At 38.2% G+C, this 23,608-nt stretch overlaps 1 protein-coding gene across 2 annotated transcripts in view; it reads left to right on the forward strand.

Annotated features, from left to right (window-relative positions):
* The window catches only part of LOC148870262 (tRNA ligase 1-like), a 150,820-nt gene that overhangs the window by 35,172 nt on the left and 92,040 nt on the right, over positions 1-23,608 (forward strand). For both annotated transcript variants that reach the window (XM_088973552.1, XM_088973551.1), the window contains exons 7-11: positions 3,181-3,304; positions 10,560-10,666; positions 13,809-13,937; positions 14,455-14,519; positions 14,700-14,864. In XM_088973552.1, coding sequence (XP_088829678.1) covers positions 3,181-3,304; positions 10,560-10,666; positions 13,809-13,937; positions 14,455-14,519; positions 14,700-14,864 — 590 coding nt within the window. The remainder of the gene's footprint in view (positions 1-3,180; positions 3,305-10,559; positions 10,667-13,808; positions 13,938-14,454; positions 14,520-14,699; positions 14,865-23,608) is intronic.

Below are 23,608 nucleotides of genomic sequence, written 5' to 3' on the forward strand. Positions count from 1 at the left end.
GTTTGGAAGAAGCACCTGCATTACTGCTTGTATTGAAGACTTGAGCAAATAGTTAAGATTCTATTGTTGTCGCAGATTCTGTTGTAATTTGTAAACAGTAATAGAACAATAGCATTGTAAACAGTAATAGAACAATAGCATTGTAAACAGTAAGACAAACAATAACATAAAATGGTAAAGAGTAAACACTAAACATTGTAAACAGTAAACGCTAAACATTGTAATAGAATAAAATGGTAAGAGGACTCACCGCCGCCACCGGTGATTGTATTCGCCGGAGAGTTCGCGGTGAGTCGGTGTCTGTGGTCTGTGAGATGCGAGCCTGACCTGCGATTTTGACAATGATCAGTTCGCATCTGAGAGAGAGAGAGAGAGAGAGAGAGAGAGAGAGAGAGAGAGAGAGAGAGAGAGAGAGAGAGAGAGAGAGAGAGCTCACCGCCGCCGTCGGAGTTGTTGTGCCGGTGATCGTTCGCCGCCTTGCCGATTGTGGCTGCCTGAGAGTGTGAGGATGAGAATTGTGGAGTGTGGAGGATGTGGAGATTGGAGAGGAAGGGTTCAACTGGAAAAAAGAAGGGAAAGAGGCAAAGAGGTGAAAAAAAGAGGGGTACTCGACTAGGGTTTTTACTTAGGTTTAATTATAGGTCGGGCTGGGCTTTTTGGCCCGAGGTTAAGCCCGCGGGCCCATATACCTGTTCAAGCCCGTCCGGGGGCCGGGCCGGCCCGTCGAGCCACCCGGCCCATGAACAGGTCTAGCTACAAGCCCATGTATTCCTACCACAAATTTTGCCCAATGCTTATACTTTTCTCTAGGTTGTCTCCAAAGCCACTTCCCTAATTCCTTTTTTGTAAATTGCCTAAGACAGCCTCCAAACTTTTTGCTTTTACTCACTATTTCCCAGCTCACCCTTTGATCCTTTTTATCCCCCCTTGGCTTCCACAAGAAGTCCCTCATCAATTTTTCCAATTTCCTACTAACATTAATCGACATCTTGAAAACAAACATAAAATACATGGGAAGATTCACCAAAGTTGCTCTTATTAATGTAATCCTTCCTCCTAGAGACAAATAATTTTTCTTCCAAGTAGCAAGTCTCTTAGAAAATCTTTCTACCACGGGGTCCCAAAAACTACTCTTTTTTGAGTTTTCTCCCAAAGGTAGCCCTAGATATCTCATGGGCCATTGTGACACTTCACAACCCAAAATGCTTGCATACTCCAACATTTCCCCTTCTTCCATATTAACACCTGTTATGCAGCTTTTATCAAAGTTCACCTTTAGATTGGAGATAGGCTCAAATAATTGGATTGTCAACTTAAGGTTTATGACCCAAGTTCTATCTCCTCCTTCATAGAATAATAAAGCGTCATCTGCAAATTGCAAGTGTGTAATTGGAACTCTACCATGTCCAACTTTCCAGCCCCTCAATAATTATTGTGAATCTGCCTTAGAAGTTAACTTCCCAAGAACCTCAATAATTAATGTAAAAAGGAAAGTAGAAAGAGGATCTCCTTGTCTAATTCCCCTCATGGCTGGAAAGAAATCCACTACTGTTCCATTCACTAGCAAGGAATAATGGCAAGTCCTTACACACCTTATTCACTTGCACCATCTCTCCTCAAAACCAAAACTCCTTAAGACTTCCAGTAAGAAGGACCAATCCCATATTGTAAGCTTTCTCCAAGTCAAACTTGCAAACGAAGCCTTTCTTTCCTTCTCTTCTAATATCCTCCAACACTCATTCGCAATTAGAATTTGATCGGTGATTTGTCTACCATGTACAAAAGCACCCTGATTTGGAGAGATACTAGAGGGGACAACAACCTTAATCCTCAATGACAGAACCTTAGCAATAATTTTGTAGACTGTTCACCAACCTTATGGGTTTAAACTCATGAGGATGAATTGCATCACTTTTCTTGGGCACCAAGGCAATGAAAGTAGAATTGAGTCCTGGATTGATTACTCCCCTTTCAAAGAATTTATCAAACACTGCCAACCCCTCTTCCTTCTGCTGGGAGGTAGTTCTTAAGAAGATCAACACTTATGATATGTTTCAACATAGAAGGTCATTTTGGTGTCTTTCCCGTAATATTTGTATCCTTTGATATGGTTGTGGAGAGATGGTATCACAGCTTCTAATCTCCTGACCTTTTGCTTTTTATTCAGGAATGGTTTTCTTATCTCTTTGGTTGTAGGTGGAACCCTCCCTCTGATATGGCAGGACTTTTTGATGCAAGCTTCTTTAGACAATGTAGAGAGGCTAGGGAATAACATAATTTTTTAGGGGCTAGGAAAGATTAAGGAAGAAATTATTGATAGCATCTCTATCAAGGTAGCATTGGGTGAAGACTCTTGACATGTTCAAGGAATTTTCCATGGCTAATATACTAAGGGGCTTGAATGTTGTGGTATGCTCCAAGTTCAAGGTCTGTAATTCTGGAAGATTGGGCTCCATTGGCACATCAAAAGATTAGCTGAATTTTGATGGAAGTTCTTTTGGTAATCTGGGTCCATCAGGCATTGGGGGAGCTCTAAGAGATGGAGAAGGAAGAGTGTTGTCTCTCTACTCCAGACCGACGACAAATGGGTTGACTGACTCCTAAGCTAAACAAGGGGTTACTAGGGAAGATCTCTTTTGAGCTTTGCTGTAATTTATCTCATTTAAGGGGTCAACTGTGTGACAATTGTACTTTGAAATTTTAATTTGAATGAAGTTACCGTTACTAATCAAACAAAAAAAAAAAGAAAAAAGAAAAACTGTAATCCTTTTGTTGGTTGTATTTGCAATGTAATTTATTTCATGTGGTTCAATGCATTAGATGAAGAAAGATTATTCATTTTTATTTTCTATTTTGGTGTTCTTTGGGAATTTTAATTTCTGATGGCTTTAATTTTTAGCACGAGTTTGTTGGGTTCTGGATTTGTCAATTCTTTCTAGATAAGCTCTTTTTTTTTTTTTTTATAAGTAATTCTAGATAAGTTCTCTTCCTGTCACTCAACTTTTGTATTTCTGTTTAAGCATCTTAGATATAAAAGATATTTTTAAGGTTATATCTTCTTTTGTTTTCATAATTTTCTTAATGGGACTGACCTGTGTAATGTGTCATACTATAACTTCTCTATCTTTTTTTCCCTGACAAAGTTCCCTAATAGTCACATGCTAACTTTGTTCTGAGCAGTTGTAGTGACAGCAGTAACAGAATTGGGCCATGGGAAACCGAAGTTCTACTCCACACCCGATATAATTGCGTTTTGTAGAAAGTGGCGCTTGCCAACCAACCATGTGTGGTTGTTCTCAACAAGGTGATGATCTATGATATAAACCATCATGTTGATAGCAGATGGCACAAAACTAAACAATTAGAAATTGGTAAATGCTGGAGAAGTGTAGGGTTAATCCTGATTTGTCTTGATTGTTTGGTTGTGCGAACTTGTTTTTATTAAATGAAAATTTCCTTTTCTCCAAAAAGTATTTTTCTTTTTCTGGGATAAATAACTCGTATTCAGATTAATCATTTGTGTGAGAGGTTTAAAATTGCACATGAAAAAGTGAGGGAGGAAAACCTACTTTACACAAGAGAATCACTAAAAATAAGCAATTGTGCAAACTGATTCTTAAAATGACTTCATTCCTAGTGTTTTAGAAGCACAACGCGTGAGAAAAAGCACTAAGGGCTTTTTTTTTTGTGTCCGAGGCATGTGCCTTTTTGAAGCGAGGCACACAATTTTAAAAATTTTCAAAAAGATTCAGAAATAAATAAAAGTTAAACATCTTGCATTCATAATTCTATGAGCCGTCTTTGTACCAAGCCCTTGAAGAAAGCTCAAACAAGTCCATGCTAGGCGGTTTCAAATGGTGAGGGGTATTTTTGGAAAATGGGGGCTTAGATCGAAGGAATTGAGAATCCATTTTGACAATAAGAGTTGAAGAAGAGAGGGAATTTTGACGAAGAGCCAAAGAAGAGAGGAGAAACTACAGGAAGATTGGGTCTAGGTTGTGACAAGATATGAAGGGAACAAGAGATAACAATAAAAGAGGGAAGGAAGATAGAGGAAGAAGACAACGGCTCACCTGGAAGAGAAGATCTACAGAAGCTAAGGGATATAGAGGTGGTAGAGAATTTGATGCCACAATTGGAACAAAGGGACTGAGCCAACGATGGAGTCCACCTGCACCAAAGAGGTTTATAACTGGTTTTCAAGGGTTGAATACCTGCACAAATGATCTAGTGGCTACTGTATCTTGGAGGGGCCTTTGGGTGAGCAAATACCTGGAAAACACTTGAGATCATCACCCAATTGAATAATGAGCTTAGTTCTGGTCTTTTAGAAACTTCCAACCCAGGCGGAGGAGAATTAGCAAATAAAGGACCAGAAATACTTTATCGGCTGGTTTTCAGGGCCGGGTGGTCTCACCAATCTCTTTTATGTAAAATGCTAGGATATAGTTTAACGAGATTTGCTGAATGTCTTCGAGGCATTTTATGCAAATGCTTCTCTGCAAAGAAGTCTAAATACTACCTTTATCACTCTCATTCCAAAAATTGAAGGGGCTGTAAATATCAAAGATTTCAGGCCAATCATTCTCTTAACACAGTTTTTGCAAGATCTTGGTTAAAGTTCTAGCTGAGAGAATGAAAGGGGTTTTAGGTAGTGACGTAGTGTAATTTCAAACAATCAAAGTGCTTTCGTCCCAGGAAGGCAGATGCTTGACTCAGTACTTATTGTTAATGAGCTTATTCATTCAAGAAGAAGAAGAGAGGGAGTCCCCAACGTGGACATTGAAAAGGTCTACGACCATGTTAGTTGGAGATGTATTGATTTTGTGTTGCAGCAGATGAATTTTGGTTAGAAATGGAGGAATTGGATCAAAGTATGTATATCCTCTCCTAAATTCTCAGTCTTGATAAATGGTCAATCAACAGGTTTTTTTGACAGTTCAAGGGGTTTGAGACAGGGTGATCCCCTCTCATCCTTGTTCTTTATTTGTGTTATGGAAATTCTTTCTCTTTTTTGCAAGAAGGCAGCTGATTTTGGCTGCTGGGAAGGATTTGCAATATCCCTTGAGGGGGGAAACGTCAATATTCTCCAATTTGCAGATGATACATTATGCTTTGTGGATGCTTCCCCTGTTCAGGTTGATCCAGTGCTTGGGATCTTAACCTAGTTTGAGGTGGTTTTTGGGTTTAAAGTTAATTTGAACAAAAGTCAAATTATTTCAGTGGGTCAAGTTGCCAATTTAGAAGACTGTGCTGAGGTGCTGGCTTGTCAGACTGAATTCCTCCCTGTGAAATATTTGGGTCTGCCCTAGGGGGCAAATTGTTCTTCTTCCTCGGTTTGGGACCTAGTCATTGAAAGATTGGGGAATTAATTAGCTTCCTGGAAGGCAAAATACCTCTCTTTTGGGGGCAGGGTAACTCTAATAAAATGTACCCTTTCTAATCTGCCCACTTATTTCCTGTCTTTATTCCCTATCCCAAACAAAGTATCAAAAAGATTGGAGCAGTTTCAGAGAAATTTCCTTTGGAGGGGTTGGGAAGATGAAAACAAAATTCACCTAGTTAAGTGGGATCAAGTTTGCCTTCCTAAGGCAGAAGGTGGTTTGGGAATAAGGAAACTGAAGAGTTTTAATTCAGCCCTTCTCAGTAAGTGGATTTGGAGATTTTCTTCTGAAAGAAATGCTTGATGGAGAACCATTATAGCTAGAAAATATGGGGTGGAGTGGGGCAATTGGAGATCTAGGGATCCTCCTCCAATTTGGGGTAACTCCCTTTGGAAAGGCATCATGAAGAATTTCTCTAATTTTTTGGAAGGAGTTTCAGTCAAGATAGGCAAAGGGGATAGAATTAATATTTGGAAGGACCCTTGGTGTCTGGAAGGCCCACTATTATTTGGACCCCCCTCTTTAGGAGAGTTATTGTTCTTCTGGAGACTCTATTATTTGGACCCCCCTCTTTAGGAGGAACTTATTTGACTGGGAGCTGGAAGAGATTATGGAGCTGATAGGAGCTTCTACAGAAGCAGATGATAGACCTATCCTTGGAAGATGAATGGTGCTGGAAATGGAAACCTGATGGTTGTTTTTCTGTCAAGTCTCTAGCTTCTAAAATGTGCATCTCAGGCCTCACAGACTTCCCTGCTACTCAGATCTAGAATCCAACAAGCCCATCTAATTCCAACTTTCTGGTGTGGACAATGGTCCTAGACAAATGCCTTTCCAGATCTAATCTCGAGAGGCGTGGCATTCAAATTTTGGATCCTTCTTCTGGTCTTTGTGGTTCCCTCCCAGTATCTACAGATCATCTCTGTCTTCACTGCTCAGTCTCCTCGCAGGTGTGGGAGCATTTCCTGAAATTCATGGACATCAGCTGGGTTATGCCTAGGTCGGTCAAGGATCTGCTCTGCTGTTGGAAAGTAGTAGGCCTAAATAAGAAAGGAAAATTAGTGTGGAGGACCATCCCTGCAGCAGTCTTGTGGTCCATTTGGACTGAAAGGAACAACAGAATTTTCTGTAATAGAGTTAAAAGTCCTGAAGAGCTAGTGCAGAGAGCAGTGGGCAAGCTGATTTCTTGGGTGTCTGTTACTGAGGAGTTCAGACATCTGAATTTGCCTCTTTTATTTCAGTCTGTCTTGTTGGAGCTTGTAACTTGTGTTGTTCTCAGGCTGTTTATCTTGGCCTGATCTCTGTTGTATGTTCTCGTTTTTTGAATAAAATTGTCTTACCTCTTCAAAAAAAGGGAGGGAGAGGTGTGGAGTTCTAGATCTGGAGAAGTGGAAGGATGGGTAGTCAGGTTAAAGAGCAAGATTATCTGAGGAGTGTGATAGGACTGAGCATCAGTAGAGGGTATACAACAGAGAGAAGAGCTTCGGTTCAGGATGCGGTAAGGGTTGAGGTTGATGGAGGGGGAGTGGAAGTCCAGAAAGAAACGGAAGAGAATAGGAGGGAGGAGAGGTGGCAGAAGGGATCGAAGGAGACAAAATTTTAGGAGAAGAAAACATCAATAAGGGGAGGGTGGACGTCGAGCATCTAGTGGATAGACAAGTGAAAGTGGGAAAGTCACTGGGGTTATTCTTCTTCGGTGGGGAGAGGGTGGCGAGGAAGGCAATCAAACAATTTGAAAAGAATAGAAGGGAAGAATATAATAAAAGGAGGGCTATTGGGGAAGGGGGGAGAGGTGTGGGATGAAGGAGAAACCCAGTCCCTCCAAGAGTTTCAAGTCATAGAAGGGAAGAATACAATTCCTTGTAGACGAAGAATAAAGGAAGTTTCAAGTCATATTAAGGGCATCTGGGGAAACCCAGTCCCTCCAAGAGTTGAGGCTCTGGATTGGCTGGTAGCAATGGATAGCATCTTGACAGCTGATCACTTGAAATTCAGAGGTTTTAATATGGCTAGCATATGCTATCTTTGTGAGGGGCAGGAAGAGAATGCTATTCACTTATTCATATCATGCAACTTTTCAGGCTTCCTGTGGAAGGTGTTTACATTTATTTTCGGGGTCTCTGGTTTTTATCCAACTTCAACAGCAGAGATTTTATTTACTTGGCCCAGGCTGAGTGGGAGTAAGAAGGTGAAGATGTTATGGAGCTGTATCCCATTTGCAATTTGCTGGAACATCTGGAAGGAGAGGAACAGGACTTCCGAAGACAAAGTATGCAGCAGACAAGATGGTTGCGGCTGTGGGCAACTCAGTGATAGAATGGGTGCTGATTCTTCCAGTGTAGAGAACACTAATGTGGACCCCACTAAGGTGGTCCCCACTGTTCGTATTGTCAGCAATAAGTTATGATTAGGATTGATTCTTTATGATAAGATTAATCCACATTAGTGTTCTCTACATCCAGAATTCAGTCAGTTAGAAAAGGAGTATTTTGGGATTAGGTTAGGAGAGGTCCTGGGTTATCAGATATGTAATGTAGAGCTTGTTATTTAATCTGAAAGTTGGTCTTGTACTTAGGTGATGACTTGTCACCCTCATTTATAACCTCTTTTCTCTTAAATAAATTTTTTTATCTACTCATAAAAAAATAAAGGGAGTTATTTGAAAAAAAAAAAAGAAAAAGTCTTAGGGGAAAGAGGCGAGGAGTGGGAGGAAGGCGAAGAAAGGGAAGAGGATTTGGTGGAAGAAGAGTGAAGGGGCTGTTATAAGAAAAGGAAATAAGGGGTGGTGGAGGTTGAAACTGGAAATGAGACTGCTGTCTTGGAATTTTAGGGGTCTGAATTAGAATGTTCATGGGCCGGGCTTCGGGACCAACTTTACACTGTCATGGGCTTGGGCTTCGGGCCAGGCCCATTAGAATTTTGACAAAAGCCAAGACCGAGCCTGGCCCATGAACAGGTCTAGTCTGAATGATGGAGGAAGAAAGGTTTTAGTAAGGAGTGTAGTGATAAAATTCAGTCCAGATATGGTGCTGCTGAAAGCGACAAAGCTGCAATGTTTGGGGTTAGGAATTTTCAGCCAAGTTCTCCTGCAGAGATTTTCTATTCAAGGCCAAGTTCCAGAGGCTTTAAGATGGCTAGGGTAATTTGGAGATGTCTACCATTTGCCATATGCTGGAATATTTGGAAGGAGAGAAATAGAAGACTCTTTGAAGACAAGGAATGGAAATTGGATAGGTTAGTGGCGGATGTTTGTAAATCTGTTGCAGATTGGGTCTTGGTGATGCCTGAATTTACAGAAGTCAAGAAAGAAGACCTTGGGGATAGTCTTTGGGAGGTGTTGGGATTACAAAGTTGTAATTTGGTCTATTGGCAATCATTAGTTTTGTTTTTGTTTTTGCTGTTGTTAGAGTTGATTCTAGATGTTGCCTTAACACCTACTCAGTTTGTAATTTTCTTTTTCCTTTCATAGAAAATTTCCTTTTACTTAAACAAAGTAGATTCAAAATACTATTAGATATGATGATTTTCCGAAAATACTATTGTCTTTTAGATACGATGATTTGCTGTGTTTTAAGAGGAAACTTAATGTTATTGATGAAGGGAGTTTCTATTTTTTCAATTTATATACATGCTGAATTGCTGATTGGTATACAAGACTAGCGAATGAACATAGAATTTATATCTGCCTAGGTTAGTAGGTGCTTCACTGTCACCTAGAATCATCTAGATGTCTTAACAACCATGGTTTTCAATTTTTTTTGATCTAGCATGATGTGAAACTGAGGGACAGGTATAGGCAAGGAGATGGAGTAAGAGTAGCAATCATTCCTGCATCAATGGATTTTTACTTCCTCTTCCACTTTGGTTTTTCTGAGCTTTTGCCAACAATTATCGATTCATGTTTTTGTTTGGTCTGCCATCATCGTTAGAACTTATATTGTGCTTGGTTTGATAAAAAGTAAGAGAAAAACAGAAAGTCAAGGGAAAAAGCATCCAAGTACCTAGCTTGATGAATATACATACATGTGATAAGCTTCATGATTCTTCTTATACATTACACAACGATCTAGAATTGGCATCATCAAGGAACAATTGTAGCACTTTTGTCAGGATCAATGGGCCTTGGTGACTCAATTCAGGCTGAAATGCTGGCTCTCCTACAAGGCCTGGAACTGGCTGAGTAGATTGAAACAACATAAATGGAAATTGAAGGAGATTCACTCCTGGTCATATCTTGGGCAAACCAAATCAGTTCAGTACCTTGGAAGCTTAGATTTGTCTTCAGAGAAACAGACCAACTTGCAAGGAGGTTTAATACTAGCTTTGGTTGAGTGAAGAGGGAAGCAAATGGACTGGCGGATGTCCTAGCTTAGGGCTATATTGTAATCTGGGTCACTACTTTGCTGTAACTTTAAAACTTCTGTACTCTCATCAGTAATTGATGATTTAATAAAAGTTTATTTGCTGATAAAAAAAGGGTTGAGGAGAGCAACTGGTGTGTAAACTCTGATTATGTTTTGTTTAGAGATTCGGTATCTTATTTGTTCTACTCATTATTGGATGCTTATTTTGCTTGAATTGTTTCTTTTTGCTCAAACAGCCAGCTTTGATAATCTCATGGACATGGATATTGAAAATGGGGATACTGCTCTCTTCTTACTAAAATCCTGGAAATCTTTACCAGTATGGATATCGCATGTTTTGAAGATAACTGTTATTTCTCAAAACTAATGTCTTGCCAAATTTAGTTAGATTTTTTATAGTATGATTTGTTAAAGCATACCATTTACATATTTTAGTAGTGTTAATGCTATAGAATGTATCTAGAAGTATCCATGCAGTATCTGGTGTTGTATTGGTTATGTATTGTGTCTGATACCTTAGGCATGTAGAGGTACCTGGGTATCATAGGTTTCCTATGATTTTTCATTAAATATGGTGATGAATGATTTGAGGAACATGCGGTGTTGCAAAGTTACAAAGATTTTGGTACCTATTATTGTTTGTCTGAAATGATATTCAAACTTACATTGTGATAAAACATGTCTTCAATTAAAAAAATAATTCTAGTTCTGAAATGGTGAGCTTTTTTTGTTAGACCAGAGTAAGTCCTAGAAGTTTCATTTGTCAGATCTAAGTTCTAAGTTTCTGATTATTGTTTTTTTATTATTGAAGGAAATCTGTTGCCTCTTTTTTTGCTGCATATGATGCGCTATGTGAGGAAGGAACTGCAACACCTGTTTGTAAGGCTCTTGATGAAGTTGCTGATATTTCTGTACCAGGTTGAGCTTCTGAGTGCCATTTGATTTAATAATCTCAGCATCTAAAGCATTCCTTTGTTGCCTTTGCCATATCATTCTTCATATAGGTTTAAATGCAAAGTTGTAAACAAAAAAAGATGTGAGTATAGCTTTAGTGAAAGAAAGCAGCAGAAGAACGGCATAAAATACACAAAATACTATAGAAGTGTGTTTCAGAAGTAGATCAATTGGAGCAAAGAAAGGAGAAACTCAAAAAATATAGCTTTCTAGGGCTGTAAGAACCACCTTAGAGAATAAGTTTTCTCTAGAAAAATATTTACTTGATAACTTCTCCAAATGACTAGATAAAAAGGGGTAAGGTTCCATGCATGGTTTGAAGTGTCCATATATTTCCTAATGTCCTTGACATATTTCCATTTCCAAGGGTGTCTACACGAATTATTACTAGAACTGACATATTCCCCAATGAAAACTAATAGCTTAATGTAGAGTACAAGATATGGTGACATGATTACCACTTTGAGCCAGCTTGGAATTCTTTTCAAATATGAAGTTAAATCTAAGTTTTTGTTTGTGATAGATTATTTGGTTGATTTGTTAGAATCATCTGCATTTTCTATGCAATAAAATGAGAGAAAGTAGACTAAGATGGTCTGGTCACATGCATAGAAGACCTTGGACAGCACTCATGAGAAGTGATCTGTTGCAAGTTGAAGGGGATAAAAGGGGTATGGGTAGACCAAAAAGGACATGGGTCAAAGTGGTAAGAAATGATTTAAGTGCTAATAATTTAATGGATAAGGCATTAAACAGAACAGAATGGCAAAACAGGATTCTGGCCACATATAATTGGGATAAGGCGTGTATGGTGATGATGATCTGCACTTTCCCCGAGTTCAAGTTTTGCTCTAACTCAATCTATCAGGATTCCAGTAGCTGGCCACATATAATTGGGATAAGGCATGTATGGCGATGATGATCTGCACTTTCCCCGAGTTCAAGTTTTGCTCTAACTCAATCTATCATGATGATTCCTAAAGTACACATACCAACTTCACAGCATATTGTTTTGTCTATTAACCATAATTTCGTTGTTTATTGGTCTAGAATGAGATAATGATTTAAGAAGGTGCATCTATGCTTCTTTCATCATTTCACAAAATATCATTATATATTTTTGCATATTTCACACTGTTTCTACCATGTCTGTAATTTTTACAATTTTTCCATACAACATTTCTGACATGTTTCTTATATTTGGGTGATAGATTTTTCCACTGACACTGACATTATAAACCTCAGTTCCATAAGATTCAGTCTTTAAGAATGAAACAAATTACCAGCAATGAGGAAATGAAGGTAGGATTGTCTTTTGGAACACCTCTTGAGAAATGATTGTGTTACCAAACCTTGTAGGACACGGGGCAACAGTGTAAGTGGGATACATACTCCTCTCCATTCCACACAGTGGCACCCTTTTTTTTTTATAAATAAAAGTTCATTAAGAATTCATTATCATCAAGAAGATAAAAAACTGTTACAAGCATCCCAAAGGGAGGCGCGAGATGCAGCCTCACTCTTTAAGAGAAGAAAACAGCACAAAGATTACAGTTGGGCCCAATATAACTGATCCCTAGTTACTCCTTGCTTGGCTAGAAGGTCAGCAAATGCATTAGCCTCTCTTCCCACCCATTGTATAGTCAAATTCATATGTTGTGTTACCCATTTGAATTTCTTCCTTTCATTTCTATAACACCATATCAGTGAGTCTGGATCTCTAAGCCACACAGTGACATCTATTTTCAAGGACCCTCTTTTATCAAATAATTGCAGTGTTGCATCTTGAATGGACACTCCACATTTGGTAGACTTGTAAGTCTGCATGTCCATGAGTTTATTCATGGAGGACTGTTCAGATCGCATGCTTGACTTGTTTTCTGAATGCTTGAAGTGAATTGGTATGCTAAACCACTGTGTTTTCCTTTTTTTTTTTGATGAATAACTGTTGTATTTTATTGACTATAAGAAAAGTACAATATGTACAGCCTCATAGACATGTACAATTCAGAAATAGATGAATACAACTAGCATAGGGATATGATTGATATCTCTTTTTTTGGAGATGAAATCTTCAAAGGATTGTCTGCTGGTTCATTTGGGAGGAACAGAACAATAGAATCTTCAAAGAATGCCAAAATCCATTAGAAGTAGTCATTGGGAAGATGGAAAGGATGCTGGTGTTTTTTGCGGGTTTTTCAGTACAAGCACTTATATGACGACTAGCAACAGCTCATAAGAGATAACGACTTTTCTTTTGAAGATTTTTTTTTTGATGGTAAAAAGAAAATTCATTAAAAGAAAAAGTGAATTAAACCTAGAGAGGTGTTGAGGAACACCTCCAAACAAAACTTAGGACCAAAAAACTCCGAAACACTTTCTTGAAAACTTAACACCCAAATCCATCACACCAACCACACAAAACTCTTACTAAACCAAACACCCCAAAAGAAACATAAAACAAAACCCAAAATTTGAAACTTTCGCATTAAACATACAAACAAAATTTGAAGATATCTTTGTACATAACAGCTTACAAGTATATAGATACTTTTGTACACTTTTTTGAAGGAGACCTCTCCCTTCTAATATAAAATTTCACTATAAAAGAAAAAATGCCACTCTAGCTGCACTAGCAAGCCAGCAAGTTAGTGACATTAGATTAGCACCTTACCCCTAAGAGAGTAAGAGCTTCTTCCTTCACTCTACTTGTCTTAGAGTGGTATTAGATTAGCACCTAACCTACTTAGTAGGTGGTGTGTTAGTTCCCATTGGTAAAGTAAGTATTCTACCTGTAAATTGCTTACCCACCTTGCACATTACTGCAACACCAAGTACAGTCTCCATAAGAATAGAGGTGGAATACAATCTGTGAATCCACTTTGGAAGCAATGGTTTCTATGTGTTTCTGCTCCATTTTTTAGAAAACGACAGACTTAATTTATACTAACCAAAATTTATACTAATATTAATTTTTGCTTATTTTCCATCTTCAAGTTGATGAAGCTAGTTTTCATCCTTTCTTTTCCTTTTAGTAGTTATGCTTGGTTGATATTTCTATTATAAAATTCTATCAATAATATTGATAGTTTGTACCAATGTGCAGGATCAAAAGACCATATAAAGGTGCAAGGTGAAATCTTGGAGGGTCTTGTGGCTCGTATAGTTAGTCCTGAGAGCTCGAAGCATATGGAGAAAGTTTTGAAAGAATTTCCTTCACCTCCATTAGATGGAGGTAAAGCATTATTGCCTGCCTCTCTTGTTTTAATCTGACCGGATAACACAATCTATCATGTGCTCCCATCTTTTGTGCTGAAGTCCATTCTCATCAGCAACCATGTTCCAACCAATGTAGCTTGTTCCATTTGGTTTTATGTTTATGTTGTAATCCATTTATTTATTTTTCAAGATGCATCCATATTCATATGCATATGACAGTTGATTATGCATAGCCTCTTTGTATCTTTTTACAATTAATTTACTTAAAAATAAAACTAAGGATATCCAGAAGTATCCAGTATTTTATTTATACTTTAATCCTTGTCACCTGGTTTTTTTGGTGGAGAGGGTTGAGGTCTTCTCAATATCCTATGTGCTAGTAATTTTTTGATTCAATAACAACGGATGTAAGTTAACTCAAGATGTATTTGTTTTTTCTTATTCCTTCCGTGTTTTTTTTTTTTTTTTCCATTATTAAAAATCCTGTTGTATAGTAAACTTTTCCATTTATAATGTTTTTCCTTGAACTCTAGCTGGTCAGAACTTAGAGCCAAGCCTTCGGGAAATATGCGCAACTAATCGGTCAGATGAAAATCAGGTAAGTTGGACTGCCTTCCTGTAAGGAGTATGATCTTTATCTCTTTGCCTCTTTCTACATGTGCACAAGGACACACATATATGAACATAAATGATATTACCTTAGTTTCTTTCCAGTTATGTTTTTGACGAAGACTGAGATATTTATCATACTCTGTCATTAACTTTTTTACTTTTCCAGCAAGTTAAGGCACTGCTTCAAAGTGTTGGGACCTCTATCTGCCCTGATTACTCAGATTGGTTTGGAAATAGAAAAGGTGATGTCCATTCAAGAAATGCTGATCGATCCATCCTTTCAAAGTTTTTGCAAGCACATCCTGCTGATTTTGCCACTACCAAATTGCAGGTGAGGCTACTAACCAAGTTCTTCATATTTCCTATAATTTGGAAATAGTTCTACCTAATTTTTTTGTTCCAGTTTTCCATTTTCCTGTATTTGGGTGCTTAATTTTTATCTTTGATCATCAACTTATTAATAAAGAGATTTAAGAAGCAGTAGGGTCTGAAGTGAGAACAAAGCCATCTAAAATGCCCAAGAAGGGGATTAGACTCCTTGGCTTCCCAACAGAGAAGGCCAGACAGCATCAAAACTATCTAGGTCGAGAAATAAAAATTAAAGCTATCCTGGGAGAGTTTCTCCCTAAACAACTATACTAATTATATTTTCTTTTGATCACTAGCAAAAATGGAAAAAGTAATGCTCATAAAAAAATTTATAGGATGATAAATCATTTCCATACACAACATGAACAGAATTTGTACTTTTTGACCCTTCCGAAAGACCAAAGAAATATAATCATTTCATAAAGCAAGATGATCGATGTCTTTGGATTCTTTTTGACATTTGGCTGTAGTCCATTAAATACAACCTTGTAACTACATAAAATTTTGTGGTTTTTCTGTTTCATTTTTTTATTGAATCTTTAAAGAATGGAAAAAGGAATAATCCTCTGTAATATCTGACCCAAAATCCAGAAGAGGGAAGATGATTGCTGTACTGCACCTCTTACTTGCTGATGAAGCAACAATACACAATAGGCTAAGTGTAGGCTTCAACTCTTTAGTGGTTGATCATGAACTCCTTATCAGGAGTTACTATTACAAGTATGCAAAAATCCCCCAAATGTTTTAGAAAGAATCTATTGAGATAAGGTTTTTTGTATAAAAATAGTTATAGAAAGAACCATTGAAAATAAGGCTCCTGCATCATCTCTAATGAGCATCCGAATTACTAATAATAGGTTGAGAATCCTCCAAATATTTTAGCAACAGAGGACTTCTTAAATGTATGGTAATATTCTTTTTGTACTTTTAGAAAAAGCAATTGCTTTGTTCAGAAGTAGGATTTTAAAGGTATGTCCTTGTTGAGGTCCTCTTATGTGCTTTCGCCTCTGTCTTTGCTGGTTGAATTGGTTGAGGCTGATTGCATTTGGAGAAGTGGAGTTACAAGGTGCTCATGGTTGACCATCTGAACAGGTCTTCATGTATAAATCTATTTAGGAATTGAGTCCCATCTTTCTTTTCTTGTCAAGTGATGCCTGCCTTCTTGGAGTTTATTCTGCTCTTAATGACATATCTTGTTCCTTGGTTCATGCTGCAATCCTCTCCTGGCTGTAAATCTTAGTGGGTTGGAGTAAGTTGTTGTATTATGGAACATGGTTCATTTTGGATGAAGATGGTTTTAGCAATACTAGTGTAAGGGCATGTGCCATGTGTGAAGATATATCTTGATGTGCATTATCAGAGAAGTCGTTGTACAGTATCATAGTTCTTATTATTTTATTTGTTCTTTTTATCTTTCAGCCCTGTAAGGGCATTCTCGTAACTGTACATACTTTTTATCTCTTTAATATAAAAGAGGCTCTTTGGGGTGGGGGTCGACTATTCTTGACACTTCTAGATCTGTTTTGTTCTAGATCTGAATCCAGTTCATATGGTATCAGAGTAAGTTGCTCTTTGACCTTCCTTCTCTCTGATCCATCTTGCCTTTGTGATCTATTGAAAACCTACAGCTCTCCTGAGTGGTCCCGGACTGTTTTGATCTATCCAGGAACTCCTCTTCTGTTTTCTGTGCACCCAGAGGGAGATTTTATTGGATCTCTCTCATTTGACTTCCGTTTGCAGCAAGAATTGAAAGGAGTTGTTGCCTAGCCCTTCTCAACATATTCTGCAATTTTTATGGAGATCTATGAAGTTTTGAGAGAGATCTGGACTCTTTTTCTTGGCGGCTGCACCCAGACTTTCCTTTTCTGGACTGTGTGTTAAACTTTTCTTTGTTTTGGATCTTGAACAATCTCCGGTGAAAGTAAGGGGTTTCTATCTCAGTTTTTTTGACTCTCTTGGATTGATTACAGCCTATTTTACTTGTCTTTGGATCAAGTTTTACTTCAGATTAACTTCTTTAAATTTCAGCTGAACCCTATTTGTGCTATTTTCTTGCTGTAATGGCTTCAGACAGAGGTGATATTATCCCTGTAAAGATGAATGGACAGAACTATGGGATGTGGAAGTTCCACTTTGACTTTTATGTTGGGGGAAAGGGTTTAGAAGGATATCTGAATGGAACGGTCACCAAACCAGCCGAGACCGAGGCTAAAGCTTTACAACAATGGAAGTTGGACAATGGTAAACTTGTTTCTTGGATTCTGAATTCTATTGACTATCATATATCTGTACCCATGAGGAGAATGAAAACAACATATGAGATGTACATGTATCTATAAAAAGTTTATCAACAATCCAACGTATCTAAGCAGTATCAGGTGGAATCAGAAATATTCTCTTACAACCAAGGAGATAGGAGGATACAGGAGTATTATTCTGGTTTTCTTGATTTATGGGCTGAATATGAGATTGTTCACATTGAACCCTCGGATCTAGTGGAGTGTGTGAAATATCTTAAGAAGCACTTTGAGAAGAGAAAGGTGACTCAGTTCTTGATGAGACTTAGACCTGAATATGAGATAATCACGTCCAACATTCTGAGTAGGGGAGCACTTTTAGATATTGATTCTGTTGTAGGGGAACTTCTGAGAGAAGAGACTAGACTTCTCACTGTAGCTGGGCTTGATGGGAAGATGGCTGAAGTTGGGGCTGAAACAACCTTTGTTACTCATGGAGGTAAGAAGCCAACCTCCAAGGACCTCTCCAAAACCTAGTGCTATGAGTGTAAGGGTTTTAGACATATTGCATCTCACTGTAAGAAGAAGAATTTGTGTACCTATTGCAAGCAACATGGTCACATCATTCCAGACTGTCAAGTCCGACCAACTAAGGGCTCTCAAAAAAAGACTTAGCCCCTGGCCTATTAGGCTATAGATGGACCAGCAACAGACACTGTATCTACCAAGGGTGAGTCTTCATTGAAAGGTGAATTAACAGGTGTCATGGATGAAGAAAGGGTTTGGCAACTGGTATCTTTTGCTATTTCCTCTGCTTTCTCTGCTATTGGCTTGTCTGGTAAGTTCTCTGCATATTGTTCTTCCCTTTCACATGCTTGGATTATAGATTCAGGTGCCACCAACCATATGACAGGAGCCTATCTCAATCATCCAATCCCTTCCACTAAAACTCACCATAAACATATTATCACTTCTAATGGTGAAAAGTTAGACATCATTGGTAGTAATGATCTATCCCTTCAACTGTCACCAATCAGATCCTTTCCTCTCTCCAAAACCCTCTTAGTACCCAACCTTACTACTAATCTGATTTCTATTAGCCAACTTGTTGATGAAGGAAATGTTCTCACCTTTTCTCATGATGGTTGAATGATACAAGACCGGTACACTAGGAAGGTGAAAGGGAAGGGGCGTAGGCTGGGCCTCTGTTTGCACTGGAGTTCGAGAAATCTCAATCGGGGGCATCCTCAGCTTTACTTAGTTCTTCTTTGTCTGATTCTTTGTTGAGTTATAGAGAATGTTTGGGATTTATGGTATAAACGATTGGGTCATCCATATTCCCAAAAATTAAAAATTTTGTTTGACTTTGGTTTGATTAAGAATAAAATTCCCCCTATTGATACTTTTGATGTTTCTTGCACTACGTGTTGTTTGAGTAAAAGTCATGTTTTACCATTTCTTTCACACATCTGAACATGCCACTAAACCTTTTGAGATAATACATAGTGATTTTTGGTTTGATTCTATTACTTCATGATTTGGGTACAAATATTTCATATTATTTATAGATTGTACCAGATATACTTGGATTTATTTTCTATGACACAAATCAGAAGTCTTTGGTGCATTTAAATTGTTTCATACTATGGTGCAAAATCGATTCAAGTGCAATGTGACTATCCTCCGCTCAGATTCATGGGGAGAATATAGAGATGGAGACTTCTTGGCATACTTGAGGAGTTATGGAATTTAGTCTCAGCGCAGCTGCTCAGACACTCCACAACAGAATGGTGTAGCTGAACGGAAGAACTAACATATTCTGTGTTGTGCGGACATTACTATAGGAGTCTCATACTCCAACTTCGTTTTGGGTAGAAGCAGCCAGTATAGCCGTGTATTTGATCAATTTTCTTCCATCCTCTGTTCTAGACAACACTTCTCCCTTCCAAAAACTTTTTGGTTATCCCCCAGATTTCTCTAGCCTTCATGTTTTTAGTTGTCTTTGTTTTGTCCATCTTCCTATTCGTGAACGATCTAAATTAACTGCTTAGTCTGCTATGTGTGCCTTTGTGGGATATAGTCCTAACCACAAAGGATTTTTATGTTAGGATCCTACTATTCCTCGTATTCTGATTTCTCGGAATGTTGTGTTTCTTGAACATATCTTCTTCTTTGTTGGGCTTGCTAGATTGTCTGCTCCTTCAATCTCTGTTTTGTAGGTCTTTGATTCAAATGACACTACTACTTCCTCAAATGATAGAGATCTTATTGTCTTCACTCGCAAGCGGCTACGTGTCTCGGCTCCTGTGCCTACAACCCCCTTCCACCCGGTCCAGAGCATTCATCTCAGATATCCTTTATAAGTGATACCTTGACCCAAGATTCTCCTATTTTAGATAGTAGTTTGGTTATTCCACTTCGTCGTTCTACCCGTATTTCTCGACCTCCTGACTGCTATGATTTTCCTTCAAACTATAGTTCCTTTTCTGCTGTACTTTCTTCCATAGATATCCCTAGATCTTATCAGTGAGCCATTAGAAGTTCTTAGTGGAGAGAAGCTATGGATGCCGAAATTCAAGCCCTCCATGAGAATGACACTTGGGATTTTGTGCCAGCTCCTCCAAAGGCTTCTATTATTGGAAGCTATTGGGTCTATATGATCAAACTGAAATCAGATAGCTCTCTTGATCGATATAAGGCTCGGTTACTTGCCCAAGGATACTGTTAGGAATATGGGATTGATTATGAAGAAAGATTTTCCCCGGTCGCTAAGATCATCATAGTTCAGACTCTTATGGCCATTTCTGCTATTTATTTCTGGACTATTTACCAATTAGATGTGAATAATGCGTTCCTTCATGGCGAATTAAAGGAGACAGTCTACATGAAACCTCCACCTGGATATTGCAGTGATCCTTCACGTGTCTATTGCCTGAAGAAGTCTTTTTATGGCCTGAAGCAAGCACCTAGGGCTTGGTTTGAGCGCTTCCGGGATGTTGTTGTTGCAACTGGGTATAATCAGAGTTCTTCTGACTACTCCTTTTTATTAAGAGAAGACCCAGTGTATTACTATTCTTCTATTATATGTTGATGACATGCTCCTAATGGGGGATGATCATGACGGCATTTGTGAGCTGAAGTCCTTACTTCATAACTCATTTCACATGAAGGACCTGGGTCCTCTCACTTACTTTTTGGGTTTGGAGGTTCATCGTAGCAGTCGAGGGTATTTTATTTGTCAACAAAAATACGCCTCTGATCTCATCAAACTAGTTGGAATCACTGATGAGAAACATGTTGATACTCCCTTGGAGCTGAATATCAAGCTATCTAAATCTGAAGGCCTCATCCTTCTTGATGCCACCCCATACTGTTAACTTGTTGGCTCTTTGATCTATCTTACTATGACTCGGCCTGATATTTCACATGCTGTTCAGGTCGTCAGTCAATTTGTCTCTACCCCGAGACAACCCCTTACGACTATAGTTTGCCGCATCATCCGTTATGTTCGAGACACAACCTCTCAGGGACTATTCTTTTCTTCCTCATCATCCATATAGTTGAGGGTTTATGATGATGCTGATTGGGTTGGTTGCCCTGACACTCGTCGCTTCACTACTGGGTGGTGCGTCTTCATGGGTGACTCTCTCATCTTTTGGAAGTGCAAGAAATAGCAAACTGTCTCTAAGTCTTCCATTGAAGCCAAATATAGAGCTATGTATTCTGCATGTAGCGAGATTGTTTAGCTGAAGTCACTTTTCATTGATCTTGGGATCTTTCTTCCTACTCCTATCCCTCTATATGCTGATAATACGAGCACTATCAGGATCGTATCTAATCTAGTCATTCAGGAGAGGACTAAACATATCGAGGTGGATTGTCACTTTATTAGAGATCTCCTTGTTGCAGCCTTTTTATCTCTTCCTCATGTTGCCTCTCACATGTAGATTGCCGACATTTTCACCCAGGCCATGATTAAGAGTCGACATCTCATTCTTGTGGGCAAACTGATGCTGATGTCTACGGATCAGTTTGAGGGGGAGTTTGAAGATATATCTTGATGTACATTATTAGAGTAGTCCTTATTGTACAATATCATAGTTCTTATTATTTTATTTGTTCTTTTTATCTTTCAGCCTTGTAAGGGCATTCTTGTAACTGTACATACTTTTTATCTCTTTAATATTAAAGAGGCTTTTGGGGGTGGGGGTTGACTATTCTTGACACGCCTAGATCTGTTTTCTTCTAGATCTGAATCTAGTTCACACCATGCAGTCATGTACACATTCAAGACACACGGGTAAAAAGATGAAAAGAGATTTAGGTTTAGATTTTTTTTACTGTACTGCCTTAACTTAGTAATTAGATAAAAATGAAAATATTTGGACAACTACCATTTGAAAGCATTTGATATAATGATATTATATGGTACTATCGAAGATTTGAAATACTGATTTAACTTTTATTGCCTAGATGTGAAGGCAAATATTGGCATTATATAGTAAAGTTGAAAGGCCTTTTGTACTTACAAATTTCAGATTCAATTAATTTTCTAATGGATTTGACTTTTCTTAATTGCTTTTGAATAAATTGATGACCTTAGTGGAGAGAATTATTATTTGATTGGCAATATAGGTGTAGAGTTGATACATTATAAATTTCTTTCTTAGGTTGATCTGCTCTTTTCTTTACATCTGTGATAGCTGGATACCTGTATAATGGTGCTATATCGTGTCAGATACTTAGTTTTTAGTGCATATTTTGTATTCAACATTGTCTCTAGATGATTGGGTAGCATAGCTATACATCTCTTTACTTACATAATTTCATAGAATCTTTATGATTGTTACAGTACAAAGATCAATGTCATTTTCCCTTTACGCGGAAGTTCTTGCCACGAACACCACACCTCTTGGGTTTGATGCCTTTTCAAGTCTGCACTTCAAACAGTCAAACCTGACCTCTTGTGTGTGAGATGTACCCAGCTAACCACTACCACCACCTGCAACAACCCAAGGTTATCCACTTTTGTTCTAGCAAACTGCCTTTGCTTACAGTATTTGACAGGATTAATACGTAACCTTCTACTAACGTTTTCATTGTGATCTCAAAACCATACAAGGATATATTTAGCATGATGTAAGCAAAACCGTCATAAACTTCCACAAGGGCCATCATGGTGGGCCTGACAGTATCTCTTCACCCCATGGGAATTCTCCATCTGGTTCTATAAACCTTTGGCCTTCACCAAAGCATACTCCCTAATCTTAATTTGGACAAAATACTATTCATCTTGTGTATGCTTGATAAAAAAAATCTTCTCTTTCTCATTCATAACTCTTTTCTTATGAATGGAAGTATCCCTTTTGAGTTTCCCTATAAGGTGTTGTGGAAGTACCATTTCTAATCCCAAATTATAGTTTATTGTTTGGAGGTTACTACAACCGAAAAGGTTAATGCATCAAATGCATCTATAGTGATGCAGGACTTGGAAGATCTTTCCTCATTTGTGTATCTTAAACCTGCCAAATGTGGAACTTGTAAATTTCTTTTTATTTTCCTTTTTTTAAGGTCTGTCAATTTCTTTAATTGTTATTTCTTGCTTCTAATTTTTTTTTTGAAAAAAGATGTTAACTTTATTTATGAAATAGAGGGTACATAAGGGGTACACAGAAATTACAACTCAAGAGTTAAGTAGGAAGAGAACTATCACTAAACAAGACATCCCTGTGAGCACCAGCTTTTGCTAGACCATCTGCATCAGTGTTTAGCTCCTTAGGGATCCAACCCTGTGCGTTTAGGTTGAGAAGGATATCCCTTGCTTCAGTAAAAAAATGAGCTAAAGCCCATAGCCTACTGCCAGAGTCCGCTAGCCACCTGATTGTACTTGCTGAATCTCCTTTTATGGTGATGTTCTGAAAACCCAGATCTCTCGCAGTCCTGATTCCAGTTAGTGCTGCCATATTTTCAGCCTTTGTTGAAGAGGCTATCCCTATCGGTCCACTAAAAGCCCAAATAACTGTGCCATCTCTTCTTCTAAAAAGTCCACCAATTCCTGCTGCACCTGGGTTTCTAAACACACTTCCATCAAAGTACAAGGTTATCTCCCCTTCTGCCACAGGAGAATGTGGGGTAGGGAGGATTAAAGATTGGTGTTTGGAGAACATAAATTCTGCAGCATTTCTTTGGAGGTCAGAAAATGGTACTCTTTTAAAATGCTCTGAGTTGGAGGTCCAAACGAAAATTCTGTGAGAAATGATAGACAAAAACTCCTCAAGGTTTCTTTCTCTTTTATTGAAGATTCGGTTATTTTTTTCTTCCCAGATGCTCCATAAGATGGCATGTGCTACGGAAATCCATAGAATCCTTCCTCTTTTGCTTAACTTTCTTGCTGTCCATTGTCTGATACAGTCTATCACATGTTCGGGGAATGTCCAACTAAAATTGAAATAATTTAGAAAGAAATTCC

The sequence above is a fragment of the Nelumbo lutea genome, chromosome 2 (genome assembly GCF_056320005.1).
Source record: "Nelumbo lutea isolate HS-2025 chromosome 2, American lotus-T2T, whole genome shotgun sequence".
Classification (NCBI taxonomy): Eukaryota; Viridiplantae; Streptophyta; class Magnoliopsida; order Proteales; family Nelumbonaceae; genus Nelumbo; species Nelumbo lutea.